The following is an 18390-nucleotide window of genomic DNA, read 5'->3' as shown; positions in this document are numbered from 1 at the left end:
CAGACTTGGGCAGATAAGGCTCTTGAGGGGGACTCTAAGCAGGGTGATTATGGGAGGATAAGAATTGATGAAGACTAGAAAAATAAACGAGGGTGAGGTCATGAAAGGCAGCTAGCACTTTAAGTCATATTGTTAGGTTTGGGCTTTATCCTATAGAAAATGAAGAACTGCTACAAACTCTATCAGAGGAATGATGTAGTCAGATTAGGCTTTGTGTTACTGCAGTACCTTTATGTGAGATACACGCAGCTGTCGATGCCAGACCAAAGCAGGGCAGTGGGAAGAGAGAGGAGACACTGAGAGACATTCATAAAAAAGGATTATTATTTGATGAACAATCCTATGTAAGGTGTGAGGAAATACCTTCCTTTGAATGTTTTTGGTATTACAATGTAGACAACCAAACACTTCTATTTTCTTTTTAGTTTGATTCTAATGGTACCAGGGTCAAAAGTGTGGATGTTATGACTAGCCATCCCCCATTTAAACTCAGAAGAGAGACAACAAAGAAAGAAATATAGTAATGGCATGACTCTACTGTGTCCCCCCTGCCACCGCCCGGACTTATAAAAATCAAAGCATTTCCAATAAATCCACTGAAGCTGAATCCTAATCAGCAATATATTTACCATCAATCAGGATTTTATTTTGCTCCATTGACCGATTAAATTTTCAGTGAGCCTTTGATTGAGAGACCGGCGCTAAAAGTTATCTGGTGCACAGCCATTGAATCAACAACACAAGAGAGCACAGAAAAGGGGTTTAAGAAAAATGACCAAAGTATAAAACTACAACATTCAATGTTAACGAAAGTTTTAATATACACTTGACTGAAGATGCATACAATGACTACTGAATCTCCATCTATAGACAACCAAGATACGAATGAATTTATTTAGCTTCCAGCAGAACTTCAGGCTGTGCACTTAAAGAACTGGAAACCATCTAAAAATGAAAGTTAACAGTGGAAGCAACAATGGCTATAAAGGATGGTGGGATGACTTTAAAGAAAGGATTCAAGTACTGTTTGGAAAGTTCTTCAGACACTAGTCTTTGAGAAGTTTGTGCATTTCCCATCTCTGCATAGTTAAAAAAGAAAGAAAAACAGAAACTAAAGTCACACACATACCACTTGGCAAAACTCCACAGCTCTATGTGATTCATGTTTTGGAACATGCACCTATGTGTACTGCTCATTTATCTAGGGAGAGCAGCTCTAATTCGATGGGTTCATGCAGTATCCCAGGGTGAGCAATGAAGTCAGCGCACATCTCCTCTCCAGGTGTCACCGATTCATGAAGCAAACGTTAACGGGTGAAATGGGAACCTGTCATCACTTTACACTAACTCTTGCTGGGTAACATTAAACGGTCAGATGCTTGTGCTTTGAGCTCAAAAGAATAAACTGGCATATTCACACCACAAGAATCAGCAAATGAATGGCATGTGCAAGAGAAAATACAACAGACCTTGATCTTACATAAACTAATACCACCAAACATAACTATAATCCACTGTTCACAACTGGTATGGTTGCATTGTCTTTCATAGTCATACACAGATAGCTTAAAGCTCGTGTATTTTACATATACACACAAATAATTTAACATTGGAGCATAGGTTTCATTACCTATGAAAGTGCCAGTGTAATAAAAAGTTACACTGACAGTTGCCATATGTACATAATATTTGGGGACCACTGTGGTCTGATTTAAAACATAACATCGCACATTTACAATGTTGTTTGTGAAATGCTCAGAAGTTAACAACAGGTTTAAACTTGTTTGTACTACCATGGTTTTGTACCTATTAAGTCAACCACGGTACCTCTGGAACAGCAGTGAAATGTGTATGGTGGACTCAGCAGCAGCTAAGTATCCACTGGCGAACAGGACTCAACAACAGAGAGACACAAACCACAGAGTGACAGGAAGAGATCCCGAGGAATCTGAGTTTCCTCCAGGCTCCCTCTAAGAGCCAATGCTGCTTGGTAGAAGGATACAACTCATGTCTTATGACACCAAGGGTAAGGCTGATAAACCTTGTATGTAACCCTGTTAGTACAACAGAAACATACAGCTAGTTCTAGAGAAAGACTACATGCCTGTGTAGCACCTAGGACTCAGAAAGCAATAACAGGATTAAGATGTTAGATGACGGTCTATTGTAGCATTTAGAAAGAAGGTTCCTGCTCTACGACTGCAACACTTCCAAAGCAAAGGATAACTTGGGGAAAACCCCACTGTTTAAAGCAGCACATTTTAAGGAAAAAATCCTTTGCAAAGTCCAGGCAAAAGTGGTGAGACTAGTGTTATGAATCTTGCTGAAAAAGAACTCAAAGCTCACTTGAGCAACTAATTCAGTTGTCAGGAAGAAGTGAACGGAACAACTGGATGTCCCGTTTCTAAAAACAGGATGTTACAGAAGTGTGGGCTCTTTAGGGGCCCTCAGTAAAACAGTAAAACATCACTAGATGGATGCTTACTAAAGGGATCATGTACAAGCTTTTATATTAAAAAAAAGTGGAACTAAATTTCTTTATTACCGTAGATACTCAACACTTGAACGAAAGCTATCTTGACCATCAATGGAAGAAAAAAAACCAGTGACAGTGAATTAAATTCAGAGGGGCTTGGGAACCCAGATTACATCTGCAAATCTGCCTGGAGGGAAAAGAACGATGTGAATTTGTATGTAGTAGAATCCCACTGTAATCCATCACAACATTCCACAGATCAGTCATACACCACAGGCCAGACAAGGCCAGTAGAAAACACAACACACAGAATTAAAGCCTATCTTAACAGTGTTCAGAAAAAGGTAAATGCTGTTTCTGTCCTCATTACCAGCTTTACAGTGGGGATCTACCAGATATATTTTGAGGCAGGAAGTTGAAGGCATAATGAAATACTGACAATAACAGATATGGAATAAAATGAAAAGCTTAACTTTTTCCCCAAGCTTTCAACATTTAAAAATTATTTTTTAAATTTAAGGCTTTAAGTTTATCCTCCTTTCACATTAAAGACAGGGAAAGAAAACTCAAAATCAAAAACTGACATCATGAGCTTGGCACTTTTGTGATTAATTAGAGAGGGTGTCTACTTTCTTACATTATATACAGATGTTTATAATGACATCAAAAAAATTTAGAGACTTGTGAGTACATATATTTGCATTTACATAATTTGTATGTTTTTCCTATGGGTTATTTTGTTCTTTGTGTCCCCCACCCTTTGTTTATTTTTGGTTTCCAGCATTTCATCTCATTCAATCATTTCATTTTTTTAATTGCACCTGTTTTGTGCTCAAACTCCTTGAATCTGTGGCCATATCTGGTTTTTTTTTTTTTTTAAAGCAAACTCAAGAATCATTGTACAACATGTTACAAGAGAGGACAAAGAGAAATAGAGAAAAAGTAAAAATGATGGAGAACAAACAATAAACTCAAATTTACAGACAACCTTTACAAGAGAAATACTTCCGTACAGACAAGTGAAAATGATGTGTCAAAATCTATTTCCATATTTACATTTATAAAAGAACTATACAATAGCATCATTGTTCAAATTCCAGCTTCCATTTCCAAAGGATGTGAGGTCCAAGAGAAAAGACAACAGGAAGTGAATCAACAAGAGCAGGGGTGTGTGAGTTCCTCATGGCCTGGTCAAGACTAGGGAGCAGCGGGGAGGGGGCAGGCAGCTTCCGTGGGTTCATCTGCCAACTTTCATCTTAGGAAATCTGTTGCAGGTTTTGCTGTGGATTGGCTTGCTAGCTGTTTGTTGTATATAGGCCATGCAGATTTTACCCTTTCGAAAATTAGATCTTCATGCCGCTGGAGTGTGTCATTGGTAAGAAAAGAAAAACAAAAAAAATCATGCTAAATCATTTAGAAGATATTAAGTGGTAGCAGGCTGAGGAAAGAAAAAGATCATTTGCTATTTTTTAATGGTTCTTTTATTGCACTTAATTTTTGTTGTTCTTCCTTCTTCCTTTCATTAGAAAAAAAAAAAAAGATTCTGAAATAGTTCTTTGTACAATATTGTCTTTTGCTCCCCTTTATTGATAGGTGGTGGGAAGGGTTCTTTGAAAGTATTTCCAAAAGGACAGTTTTTCTTTGACCCCATCCCTGTTACCCCAACGTTAGTTCTCTAGTCATAACCACCCAAGGTTTTTGTTCACAGACTTAATAGTTCTGGCAACGATGCTGCAAGTACGTCATACCCAGAATCCCACAGTGCAAGACGCTGTTCATCCAGGGCCGCTGATTCAAATGGGGCCTTGCTGAGTAGGATCAAACCTCCTCTTCTTGACATTTCTTCCAGAGCGCGTCAAAAGAAGATGCAAGCAGAAGGGGAAAAATCCACAATATTAATCAGATCATGATGAGAGAAGGGTAATGATAATGACAGCAACGCTAGTTCCAGAGCAAAGTAATCAACTCACCCCGAGGCAGACTGTCCAAAATAACTCGAAACACTGAACAGCTCACACTCTTGGATGTTGTTACAACCTCCCTGCCAGTGTATATCCATTTGTGAAGGCTGAAAAGAAGCTTCCAGTTGTTCACTGTAAACCACAGAAAGCCTCAGCAGCCCAATTTGTCTCTTTCAGAAGGAAGTGTGAAAGTTGCTCAGTTGTGTCCCACTCTTTGCGAGCCCATGGGCTATACAGTCCATGGAATTCTCCAGGCCAGAATACTGGAGTGGGTAGCTGTTCCCTTCTCCAGGGGATTTTCCCAACCCAGGAATCAAACCCAGTTCTCCCGCATTGCAGGCAGATTCTTTACCAGCTGAGCCACGAGGGAAGCCCAAGAATACTAGAGTGGGTAGCCTATCCCTTCTCCAGCGGATCTTCCCAACCCAGGAATAAAACCGGGGTCTCCTGCATCGCAGGTGAATTCTTTACCAACTGAGATATCAGGGAAGCAGATTTCAGAAGGAAATGACATAGCTAACTTTAACTAGGTATAAATTAATCCAGGAGGCTCTTCCACTTAGGGGACTATTAGAAAAACTAAGAAATATTTTGAAAGTCTTATAACTGCTTCCTTTGGGAACTTAAGAGTTCTGTATCTGTGGACTGGCTTTTGCCAAAGTGACAAAAACAAAACAAAACAAAAAAACTTTGCTCTACTCAGTTATCTTGCTGCCTTGGGGTGTGAGCTCTTACCTCACTTTGGAACAAGCATTTTTCTTACCTAGAAAGTAGAAAACCAGAGTGCACAGTAAGATGGTACACTCCAAGGAGAATGGACACAGGCTCAGGTTAGTTAAGCAAATGGAGCAGCTTAGCTTAGTTGAGATAAGCAAGTTAAAATGCTTTGCTCACAGTGTCCAGTCTCCTAAAAAGAGGTTCTTGTTTAAAAAGAGAAAGAAGAGAACCAGCAAGACACTACAAGGCAACAACAAGAGTTGGTTGCAACCTCCCCATGGTCTGGCTTCATGTGGGGCATCAAGCAGGGGTTCATGCATTCAGTCTGCACACTGGGCGGGCGCAACACAGCTGCCACCACGGCGTCATGCAAAACTGGAGGCCCCTCCGCCCCCTCCCTGCCCGCTCACTCAGGGCCAGCTGATACCCTTACAGCCCTGAGTACCAAAAGGACTGCAGTATATTCCTCGTCCCCACAGGTAATTCAAAATAAAAACAATACCAAAGCTCAAAATATGTAGAAAGACATCCTGCAAAGTTCTTATTTTTTTTCTCCAAGATGACTGCTTTGATGCTTCTCTTTTTCAATAGCAAATATAAAACTCTTTAAAGAAAATCTCCCTTTTTCTTTTTCAAAGTTTTCATTATGGCATCTTCTCTAATGGCTTAAGCATGTGGATCACTGGCTAAGACATAGTACAAACACTGTTTGTAGGACTGCTACTTTTTCCTTTTCACCATTCCCCTTCCTCCCTCTCAACCCTCTTTTGGGTCAGTATCCTTAAAAGCAATCATTGCTGATGCTGCCCAGGAAAGAGAGGAGAGGACAAAAGGGAAGTCTCCCATGATGTATCTGTTACTAAGTCAGTTTCCTTCAGAGCACAGGGCCTGTGACTCCAGCATGTTCACTGCCCTTGAAGGTAGATGCATTAGGAACCACACTTCCTGTGAGTCAGGTGGGGGGAAAACAGCAACTGTTTGACCTTGCGGAATGATCTTGAAGGACTAGGAGCCCCAACCTATTTAGATATGTGTTGCCAGAATGCAAGAGAACCATTAAACTTTTATCTCCCCAATTAAAACTGGATGCGGAGGAAAAATCAAGTGGGCTCATGCTATACATGTAAATGACTATATTGAAAGTGAAAGTCGCTCAGTCGTGTCCGACTCTTTGCGACCCCATGGACTATACAGTTCATGGAATTCTCCAGGCCAGAATACTGGAGTGGGTAGCCTTTCCCTTCTCCAGTGGATCTTCCCAACCCAGGGATCGAACCCAGGTCTCCCACATTGCAAGCAGATTCTGTACCAGCTGAGCCACAAGGGAAGCTCAAAATGACTCTATTGCCCTTATCTAAATCCCTTTATTCAAACTCAGGGAATGTCAGATAAATAGCCACATTTAAGGTCGTAATAGCAATCTGGTCCTTTTTTTTTTTTTTGGCCAAGCCACACAGCTTGCAGGATCTGAGTTTCCCAAACAGGGATCAAACCTGGGTCCTCGGAAGTGAAAGCCCTGAGTCCTAACCACTGGACTGCCAGTGAATTCCCTGGTTCATTTGGAGATATGAAATTCCATTTCAGCCTGACATAGAGGCAACCTCTAGTGTCCATAAGTTGTCAGTTTTGAAGCTTAGATTGCGTTTTTTATAAAAACAATGTCCTACAGTATGACTGGCCTCCCAGGGCAGATCAGGAGGCCAACCTACCCTCCTGTCTATGGGAAAATGGACTCTAAATCCTAGTGGGGGGTTCCAGGACCACGCTTCCACCACTGACGTCCCAGCAGAGAGAAGGTGGAGCCCTGTGATGAGGACAGTGAGGGCCATTCCTGCAGCTGGCTGACTTTCAGGGTCAACTGTAAAACCACTACTGGCTACTATATGTTGAGAACTGCCTATCAAGTTATTTTGTTCTATTTTAATGTGAAAGCACATCTCTCATCCGTAGATGCTTGCTGCTTTCCTTCCACAAGCATTTCCTCTGAAATCCTTTGTTCACTGGATTCTGAAGGCCGCTCACTTTTTCATCATAACCTGCAAGGTATTTCTGAATCATTATAGAATATCAGTGCAATCCATAAACCCTGCATTGACTCAGTTTTCATCCATTTTTACTACTTCTGAAAAACCTGTACTTTTGTCTACTATATATTATACTATATATACATCTACAAAAGGTTTTTAAAAGGCTCTTCAGGTAACAATAATGTTTGGGGAATTGTAAAGTCTTAGATATTCTTTTAAGGGTATGTTTATCCACCACTAAGATCTTCTTTTTCCATGACGAGTCATCACTCGCCCACCAAGAACCCTTTGCCCAACTCTGCCTCCTTGGTCACCTTAGACTGAGTTCACTTTCACAGGTGGTTGAGTCCGGGAGCTGAACTGGGTCTTTCTGGCTAACCTAGCACCACCACCACCTGCTAGGGCTGAGTAAGAAAGTGCCTAACCCAAGTGTCAGAGGGATACTGGGGAAACCAGGTCCCTTATTTTGCACTGGGATATGGTCATGGAATTTAGGTAAGGAGCAATCTGGTTATCCTCTTCATGGAAAGACTAGCTAAAATTGATTTCATTTCTAAACTCCACAAAAAACAAAAGCAGAAAAAAGACATCTGATTTTTTGAGAAAATGTAATTAGCAATATTAGGTTCATTTCAAATTTCATTCAGTATGCCAAACAATTCAGTTAACTTTCCTTGTGATAATCCAGATATGACCCTTTCAGTTTCATTTACTGCAAGTATCTAAACAGTCTTTTCTTTAGCACCTCCAACGACAAGGAACACAAGCCAAACAGTCTCCTAGCGTCCAAGTCAGGTTCAGTAGGGACTGAATCTGACTTCTCATAGACAGGAAGCCACATATTTAATTACACAGACTTATTAAATTAACACTTTTAATGTCAGGGGCAGCTCTGCCAGGGCAACATGGCCACTCCTACAGCTGAATCCCATGGAGAGAGCAGGTGGTGGAATAAGGGGACATGGCAATAGTCTTCCATAGCCTGCAATTATAACACGTTTGAAAGAACTCAACATTTGTCCTCAAATCTTGTGATACGAACTGTCAGCAAACTAGGGCACTATTAACCTTCAAGTTCTTTTCCTATCATCACCTAGAATCTCTTTTCTACCACCATCACCCATGGTGTGGATATACTTTATGGGCATATAGATGACCATATTGCTCACATCAAAACTCCTGTCTTCAGATTTAGAGAATTCAGAAAAAAAGCTGCATCCAAGTTAATAATAGCAATTCTGTTCATTGTTAGATGAAGAGATGAAATTATCTTTTTATATGCTTGTCACTCGTCCTAAGCTTTCGAGAAAGATGCTACTAAAATGATACTTCAGTCTCTTGATTTTTTTCAATGTCCAGGAAAGGCAACAACTCTAATGACCCAGTGGAGCAACATTATTATTCAACGCTGAATGATAGCCATGAGCCTCCTTGGCAACCACGTTTGCAAGCTTTTGCACCACAGTTCATAGCTTTATTTAGTGCAGGGATGGAGAGAAAAAAAAAAAAAGAGCAGAGGGTGAGAGCAAATAAATGCAGATGTGGGAGAAAGTTGACCAAATTGGTATGACAAGGGCCTATGTTCAGTTTTCACAAGATTTCTCAGAGAAAAATCCTAACACCTTAAAGACTGAGAATCCATAGACTAAACTATCCCTTAGCATCTTCACACTTCTGGAATACAGAACTATTGAAATTACTTAGGTATGCCTACCACATTACCCAATATATCAGAATAGTTTTTAAAAATAACCTACCCAATAAAACATTTTTAAGAGTTTTACCATCTTGCTCAGGGAAGTCTTGCTTGCATTAACCCAAGTTTTCAGACTCTACTATTCTGCTAAAAAGAAGTAATCTAAATTCATACTATTTGTTTTTTTCCTCCAGTTTTTAAATAATTTTTATTTTTTTAAGATTTAGCATCCTCACTGACAATCCAGAAACAGTCCGTTGACCACACAATCTTGATAAAGCTTCATCATCACTTTACACACACAAATTTACACACATTCACACATGCATGTACACTCACATAAGCTTATGCTTTAACCAGCTATTTACAGGTAAATATGGTTAAGAAAAGAACCCTAATGGCAGTGTCAGGAGTCAGAGCACAGCTGTATCTCTCATTCATATTTGAACAAGTTATGCTGGGTATGAAACTTCTTCCACAACTACATTATTCAGAATGTTACACCTAAAGAAATTCCACATTAGAAAAAAGCAATACTTCCCCTGAGCAGTTATTTTCCTGGATGGCTAAGTATATGTACCTTCAGATTCTTTAGGCTATCTTGCTAATTTCTCATCCAGTAATAAAAACCCAGTCAGGAGGGCTTTCCAATAAAGATATTTAGAGCAATTCTTTTTACAAACTATTTTCAACTTTTGATTCTAAAGAAACCTCTTTTGTATCTACATTGAACTCAATGAAAGACTTCAAAGTTTCAATTCAAACAGAAAATAATTACACTTCCAAATCATCTCTAGACTAATCATCTCTAAAACTGTGTGAAGGGTGGGAACACTGAAGCTTCATCATTCAGCACCCAAAGGCTTTTATTGCAAGGTTGAAGTAGTTATTTAAAGCTCCATACAAACCACATAGCTACTATTAAAATCTAAAGATCTAACATCTAAAAATCTAAACTAAAGATTCCCATGGAGGAACAAATAGCACAAACAGCAGTACCTCCTACAAATTTAAACTGCTAAAATGACATGTTCAAGAATTCTGTCTTCATTTTTTCCTTTGTTTCAGGACATACAAATATTTACTTTACTTTACACTACTGTGTGCCTTCTAAATGTTTTCCTGTAAGGGTCATAGGGAAGGGAAGGGACACTGACAGAACCCAGCCACACATGTCTGCACAGCATCCCCCCAAAGGCTATTTCTCACCTCACTAAACATCCTTCTCTTCCCCTTTGTTTTCTGTTCTGATAACTAGATGTCTTTCTCAGATATAAATACACTGTACAGGCCTATAACTACTTATACAGTGATAAATGCTTTTTTGCTTTTCCCCAAAGAAACATGCAATTCAAGCTGTGAGCTAGGCCAGGCCACTGTTTTGAGGTCCTGCTACAGAACAGTGCTCTCATCTCCAAATGCTGAAGTGGTACATTTGTCACTGCATGCGGCTGGATGGCTAAGATGCCCAGTGGACTCTTTTCCAGGCCTTTGAAACTGAAGTATCCTAACACCAAGGAGGCATAAGCCTGGCATGAGCCAACTTTATTTTCCTTGAGGCATACTTCTGAAAAAGTTCAAAGGAGCACTCTAGAGTAACAAATCATGGAACTACTGAAATGCATAATGACCTTCTTACAGTCATGAGACACTAAGAAAAGTTTTTGCTAGAATTATTTCAGCCCAAACAAACACATATTTTTTTGTTGTTAGGTACCACATGAGTGACTCATTAACTGGGAAAACTCTTATTAATATCATGGTGAGAAAGTTAAATGTGTTTGTGTGTCTTTGCACTGATGTCAAAATTACTGTTTCACTAAACAGGTTCAAATTTATAAATATCTCTGAAGAAAAGAGGTACCATCTGATAATACCCTTCCAAGCTGAAGCCACTCAAAAATTTGTAGGCTTATTCATTAAATCTTAATATAATAACAAAATTAGCAGAAAAAGTTTAATTTGTTTAAATCATCTTTTGGCTTGTTTTTCTTTCATAATAAATTTCTAATAATGACAATTTTACCTGGTTTAAATATATTGAATTGAGAATTCCAAATATAAAACATAAAAAAGTTCATAATTGAGGTAATTACTCAGATAATTCAGGTCAAAAAGTTCCTCTATTAAGTAACCAGATGGAGGCAAAGTGGGTTTTGAATTTGGGTAATATTCTTATTTCCCACTTAAATTTGTTTCCCTAGATCTAATTGAAACTCAATTTATCACAGGGAGTATTCGGCACAGGGAATATTAGGTCTTATCTACAAACCACAATAAACAAGTCATCACAGCACAAAAAGATATAGGAAGCAATTATCCAATGAATTCAAGGTATGGAAATGCCAAACTGGACAAAATAGGTTCAAAAATTTGGACCACAGTCAAGGTTTGTTTGTGATTATCTGGTGTGTCTATTTAAACAAACTTACTTCAGTGATCAGGTACAATCCAAGCTGAAACGTCCTATGAAACCACACCTAGTCTACCAATCCTGTCAATATTAACAGTTCATTAAAAAATAGTAAGTGACACAAAGCCACAGACCTCAAATTCCAATGAGACACCGATTTAGTAGGTTAGGGAATTAATGAAACTAATGTTTTTATAAAATAATAAAGCTTTTCAAATCACAAAGCTATACGGGTGAAAAATAAGGTTATGAAAATTTCAAAATGTCAATGGCATAGAAAGCAGTTTTAAACAGATACAAAGATCTTGTATGAGGAGATGCACTTATATCCAACAACAGTTTCCTGGATTATCTGCATATAAATAAATGTTTCTCAGGATGCTTGCTCCTAAAACTACTTTTATCAAAGAACTTCTCCTTTAAGTACTGCATATAAGTGCTTTCTACATTTTGGGTTTTCCCATCTGCCTGAAGATGGTATTTGAGGTTCCATGTTTCTTCTGACCCATTTCTGAACACAAATATCTATTTTTAGTAGTTTTACTGTTAAAATCTGGTAGCAGGAACTCAAAACTTGGTTACGTAAGCAGAAGAGAGAAGTGCCAGAGCCACTGAGAAGAAGACATGCGGCATTGCTTACTTAAATCCCCATCCTGTGCCCCCCAGGACAATAGCTGCTACCAGGATGGCCCCAGCGATGGAGCCTATTATGAGATTGGTGGCACTAGGACCTGTGGCAGAGGATCATGGGAAGAAAGTCAGATGAGCTGACCACTTTCATTACCACCAGCGACAGGCAGATAAGCAGTTACAGGAAGTAAATCCCCTCTGAAAAAGATCACTAAACACTTAAATATCGCCCTTGTTTATAGACAGCTACTGCTTAGATCCGTCTGCCTATAAGTCTCAAGTTTCTGCACCACTGACAGAATAAGTTCCATTCCATTCACCTTCCGCAGAATCTGAAGAAAGTTACAGATGCCCACTTGCTGCCGTCGCCCATCTTTTTTTCTCCTCCCCTACCCCAGGATCAGGAAGCAAACAAGTAAAAGAACGAATAAACATGACAGCATTAGAATTCGTACTCTCTGGCTGGCAAATGAAGGCATGAAAAGAAGGAAAAATATTCCACTAAAGTGCTCTTTGCAAGCAGCAGATAAAGTTGTCTAAATGCTCAAATTTTTTATCCCTCATTGAAGACAGTTAAAATTCAGAAGGAAGAAGGAAGGTACCAACAAAGATCTAACTGGGAGGCGCTCAAAGATGCTTGTTCATTGCAGAGACCCATACAGTGTTTATACAGCAACATGGAATTCCAAAGACAAGATACAAAGGAAGCATAAAATTTATTTGAGTGATTTTGGGGAAATAGGATAAAGATTCCTTAAGTTCAACTCGATCTTCAAGTTTCCAGGTATAACTAAGAGAAATTTGAGGCTTGGAGACATTTGAAAAAAAAAAGAAGTGAGAAGTAAAGACAGCAAGAATGAAAATGCAAAGTGGAAATTTTTTGTCAATTGTTTTAGCAACAGTTGAAACATATAGTAAATCCTCTCCATTCACATGGAAAACACCTTAGCACACTATTTTTAAATCTAAGCAACATTAACTTCAGTACATGAATTATTCTAAGTATCATATCCTCCAGGGAGCTAATATGCAGGCTCAGTGCTCCTAAGAGCAAACTAATTCCAGTCCTATTTATCTCTGTTCCAGAAGTCATGAAACCAATTTTGATAGTTCTCCTAAAATCCTGAATTTGTGCATACATTCATTTTTGTGTAAAAAATTCTCTTTTCTGCTCACATTAGTGCCCTCAGCTGTGTATATAAATGGATGCCACTGCACTAAAACTGTGTACATTATATGTTTTTACTAGGATCATCCAGTGCTGTGCGCATGAGTGGGATAGAGTATAGGGCAATGGGAGTGTCAGGGATGTGGTCTTCACCAGCTCCCGGACAGGGACATGCTCTTAAGATGCACCACTGAGATTCTACAGAACACAAATCTCAGTGGCCCGTAGAGTCCCACTGACAATAATAAATAATTGGGAGAGCAAGAAAAACAGATTACCTACTGTATATTGAGTACTTATATTTACCAGGTACAGTTCTAAGTGCTTGACAAATATTAATATTTCATTTGATCCTCATAAAATCCCTATGAGATAGGAACTATTTTTATCCCTCTTTAATAGATGAAGAAACAGAGGCTTCTAGACATTAATAAGCGACAGAGGCAAAATCTGAACACAGACTGTCTGACTCTCAACCTTATGCTACAAACTGAGGGGCAGCCAACTACAGCCCACAGGCCAAATTTGTCCCTGATGAATGTTTTGGCAAAGAAATTTTATAGGAACATGGCCACGATCACTGGTTTACATACTGTTTATGGCTGATTTCAGGCAGAGACAGCAGAGGTAGAACACAAGGCTATGACAGACACCCTGAAAAGTCAAAACAACTTACTATCTTTACACAAAGATTGCTAAACGTTATCCCACTTAGCTGTGTTTCCTTCCCACATTTCTTTTTCTGCTCTTTTTTTTTAATACAGTTGATTAACATCGTTGTGTTCATTTCAAGTATACAGGAAAGTGATTCAGTTATATGTTTACATGTATCCATTTTTTTTTTTTCAAAATCTTTTCCCATTTAGGTTACAGAATATTGAGCAGAGTTCTCTGGGCTATACAGTAGGTCCTATTGGTTACATAGTTTAAATACAGTAGTACTTATGTGGACTTACCTGTCACACCCAAAAATAGCCACACACTTGCAACAGTGGAAGAGTAGATAAAACAAAGGTTGGTAACAAAGACTATGCTTTACACAACTGGCTTCAATTTTGCCCAGCTCTAAGACTCCAAGGGGAATTTGTTAAAATGTATCCATTTCATTAGTACATTGCAGTTATGGCCAATAAATAATATTAAAAAAGGAACTGGGATGACTTTTTTGAAAACTACCTTTTTTCAAGGAAGAATTTCACATAAATGTATATAAAGAATTTCTCTTGGAAATGAAATGTTGCTTCTGTATATAATCCAATTAACACACCCAAAGTGAAATTTTATAGGACAAAGTTCTTGCTTTCTCTAAGTATTGTAGCTGTGTCATATATAAATAAGTGAGGAGAAATAAAATATTTATTTTCTAACAAGTGAAGAGAAATAAAATATCTTTTCCAATATTTCTAGCTTCCTGGGGTTAATTAGCCTCACAGTCCATAGAGATGGGATGTAAAGATCCCATCTAGACAAAAAGATCCCAGTCTAGACAAAGCCCTCTGATGCAGGGGAGAGAAAGTTTAGTAAATCTACAGTGGAAAGTGTGACTTCTGGACTTGTTCCTCTGTTCATGTTAATTCAGTGTCTAGATCTCCCAGGCCCATACTGTACCATGTGTGGCCACTAACGGGACTACAGAGAAACGTGAGTGATGTTAGCAACATGCCCAGGATTTGGGGAGGTTGTTGAATAGAGGCTATTTGTGATTTCTTAAAATACTAGGAATTCATTCCCCAGCCACTGGGAAATGTTATCACCACTACACTCAATAGAAAAGACAGCATGTATTGGGAGTATTTCTATTATTTGTATATGCTCTCTCTGTAATTAGAGGGGAAAAAAATATCAGGATAATCTTCTAGTCTACAGATTAGCAATCTCATAAGAGCAATACCCCATGGAGAACTGACAGCTGTTGTGAGGATGTGGATCAAGTACAAAGCAACGTAAATAAAAGCACCAACGAGGAGAGCTGTATTTCTGTGTAGGGCAAGTGGCATGCAGTAGACTTATTTATACACTGGTTATTCTTTAAGACAAACGCACCAGATTACTTGCAACTGTTCACCTAAGGTTTTGTAGGTTTGCACTAAATATCTGTTTTTTCTCGATGCTCTTTGTTTACAAATATTTATGTAAACCTTGGATTTGAGTGATTAACTATTCTATAAGAAGAAAATAAGGACAGTATTGTAGATGTATTTTAAAAGAAAACGGTGAACTAAATAACTTCTTTAAAAAAAAATTAAGCTGAAGCCTCCTATATCACTCTAAATAAACAGAGCAAATGTTAGTGGCTACATTTGGATTTTCTTTAAAAGGAGCTACAACTGTTGATAATTTCTAGCTGTATATGTGGATCTATTTGACTACTGATGGAGAAGGAAATGGCAACCCACTCCAGTAGTCTTGCTTGGGAAATTCCACGAACAGAGGAGGCTGGTGGGTTACAGTCCATTGAGTAACAAGAGTTGGACTTAGCAATTAGACCATTTGACTATGAAGATTAAATTTGTTATAAGATTCCTAACAAAACCCTCATAGAAAAGCATTTATGTTAATGGTTTGTCAAAAAAAGATTTGTTATTTTAAAATATCTTTTATAAATGGAGAAGCAGTGAAAGCTTTGGGACCATTGCCTTAATTGTGAAGACATCATAAGCACCCCAATATTATTTTATGCCCCACATTGTTCCAGACAGGAGAAGGTTTTCCACTGCACAAGAAAACCACAGGACACAAACACATTCAAATCACACCACAAGGGGCACACAGCAACAAGACAACACATGGGGGAGTCGGGTGCCAAGGATCAGCTCACACACCGGGGATCAAACAGAACACTCTGAAACTCAGAAAGATGCTTACTCTATTCCCCACCCTGTGCCTCCAAAAATCACCCCAAGGGCCAGAATGGTGCCAGCCACAGCACCTATTAGCCTGCTTGTGGCCATGTTCACTGTGTGGAGGGAAAACGGAGAGTGTTTAACAAAGGAAATTAATTACACACTGATATCACTAACATACAACATAACCTGTTCAGGAAATGCTTTGAAAGTCAAATATTGAGATCTTTGCCTGAAGATATGAAATTAAGATCTACATACACATTGCAAATATTTGAGAATAATTCTGAATGTATCTTCAAATTCCACAAACCCTACTTAAAACATAGTCTCTTATACATTCAACATGTATAATAATAATCCAATTTGAGTTATAGGTCCTACATGGAGTGAGATAAAATTAAAGTATGATTTTAATTGCATAGCAGCAAATCTGTGTTTTTGTTATAAAAGCAGTAAACCATTAGTATACTTTTTATAAACTTCTCAAACTGCAAAATACGCCTAAGAAGCTATATCTTTTTTAAAACTCAGAACTTATCATTCGAATTTTATGAACATACTTACAAATTTAAAATAGAGTTATCTTTAAAACGAACTGCATTTGCAGCCAGAAAATTATTTTATCTGGAAAAGTATATTTCAAATAACCCGCAGTGTTTGGGACATACATAGTACTGGAACACTTTTAGTTTTTTTATAGTTTCCAGGGTATAAACTATGTGCTGAGATAAAGTTAGGGTCTCAATGATGCTGTAGCAATTGCTTCAGACGACCCAGCAGTGTTTGACTCAGTGGAGACACTCCATCCCCACACATCAAAGCTTCTGTGAATAGATTTTGAATATTGCAAAATGGGCCTGGAGTGAGCACAGGTCCCTAGTGCTCCCTAATTGGGCAAGATGAAATTTAGTGTTGGAGGAAGGCAGGTTATTTAGGGTTGAGTGTGTTTGTGAGTCTGTGTCCGTGACTATGCATGCAAACCTACAGACAAAAATGCACTTTAACTCACATTTCTGTATGAACCAAAAATACTGGTTCCCTTCACTTTAACAATGAAAATTAAAAAATTCGTTCCCACAAGGCTGTATTCACATAAATTGTGTGCTCTGAGACATAAGGAAACACACAAAGAACCACGATTCAAAGTCACAATTTTTTAAGGCTTAATATGGGGTTTGTTGACCTTTTTAGCTAAATATTCTCCCAAAGAAGAGAGAGGACCTTGAATGTGTAAACCTGATGAGCAACTATATAATTACTTCATTTTATCACAGAGTAAATAGTATGAGTCAGATAGTCTAGCTTTATCATTAACTAAAAACAACCTGAGTTATTCTTCAAATAACAAAAAACAATAGGGAACACAACAAAAAACAGAGAAAGCCTCTGGAGAGCACTGAGGGGAAGAAAAGAAGACCAACATATAAGGTGATGGTAACAGTCTTCAAGGGTTCCCCATGGCTCGGTGGTAAAGACTCCGCCTGCAATGCAGGAGACTCGGAAGACTTGGGTTTGATCTTTGGGTCTGAAAGATCCCCTGGAGGAGGAAATGACAACCCAGTCCAGCATTCCCGCCCGAAAAATCCCACGGACAGAGTAGCCTGGTGGGCTACAGTTCAAAGGGTTGCAAAGAATCGGACACAGCTGAGAACTAAGCAATGTTTTTCAAATATGACAATCCCTTATAATTCAATATAACCTAAATAAGAGCTCAGACTTCCAAATTGTGGAGGTAAATACTGAGATGAAATGTATTCCAGATAGACTGCCTCTTTTTTTTTTTTTTTTTTTGAGGCCATGGAAAATCATTGCTTTCAGAATACTAAATTAACTAGGACGCATCATGTTATATATATGCTTTTTGTTAGGCATTGTCCCTCAGACCCAAAATATATGAGAGTCTGATTACCTCTTTAATATTTTATAAAAGCTGTATGTGCTAAATTATAGGAAACTAACATATCCCTTTCACATGGTAAAGAATCCCTTTAAAACATAATGCTGAATGAATATTTGTTATTTTTATAATAACTATGAGAGTGATAAATAACAACATCTATTTTAAAAGGCTTTTTCTATTTGCTCTGGATGTAATTTCTCACCACAGAATCCAGAGAATTAGGCAATTGATCACGCAGGTGTTAGAAACAACCAGATGAACACGATTCCACAGACGCTTCAAATATGTATTCGAGATAAACAGATATAATCTGTAATCTCCCCTGGGCAAGAGCAATTATCTCCAATTCTTAACTGATGGGTACTCAACACCAAAACAAGATAAAAGTAAGTGGAAAAACAGCTTTTTCAAAAATATCCTTTCCCCTCTTTGTTCTCCTGCCCTCCCACTACTTTTTAACTAAAAAATATATGCAAAATTCATTTGATTCTTTATCATGACACTTAACAGGCTTATCTCTTCCAGTAGGTAGCAACTCAACCTGTTTTCAAACGGA

The 18390-nt window shown here is 38.4% G+C and overlaps 1 protein-coding gene across 1 annotated transcript in view; it reads right to left on the bottom strand.

Annotated features, from left to right (window-relative positions):
* Nucleotides 1-620: 620 nt before the first annotated feature.
* The window catches only part of ADAM23 (ADAM metallopeptidase domain 23), a 199153-nt gene continuing 181383 nt past the window's right edge, over nucleotides 621-18390 (bottom strand). The window contains exons 26-27 of the mRNA XM_010861278.1: nucleotides 11931-12021; nucleotides 621-4318 (exon numbers count right to left, since the gene is read on the bottom strand). Coding sequence (XP_010859580.1) covers nucleotides 4270-4318; nucleotides 11931-12021 — 140 coding nt within the window. The 3' untranslated portion in view covers nucleotides 621-4269. The remainder of the gene's footprint in view (nucleotides 4319-11930; nucleotides 12022-18390) is intronic.

Source organism: Bison bison, unplaced genomic scaffold (genome assembly GCF_000754665.1).
Source record: "Bison bison bison isolate TAMUID 2011002044 unplaced genomic scaffold, Bison_UMD1.0 scf7180017864471, whole genome shotgun sequence".
NCBI lineage: Eukaryota > Metazoa > Chordata > Mammalia > Artiodactyla > Bovidae > Bison > Bison bison.
Note: the sequence above shows the minus strand (reverse complement) of the source record. Positions and strands in the feature narration are given on the sequence as shown.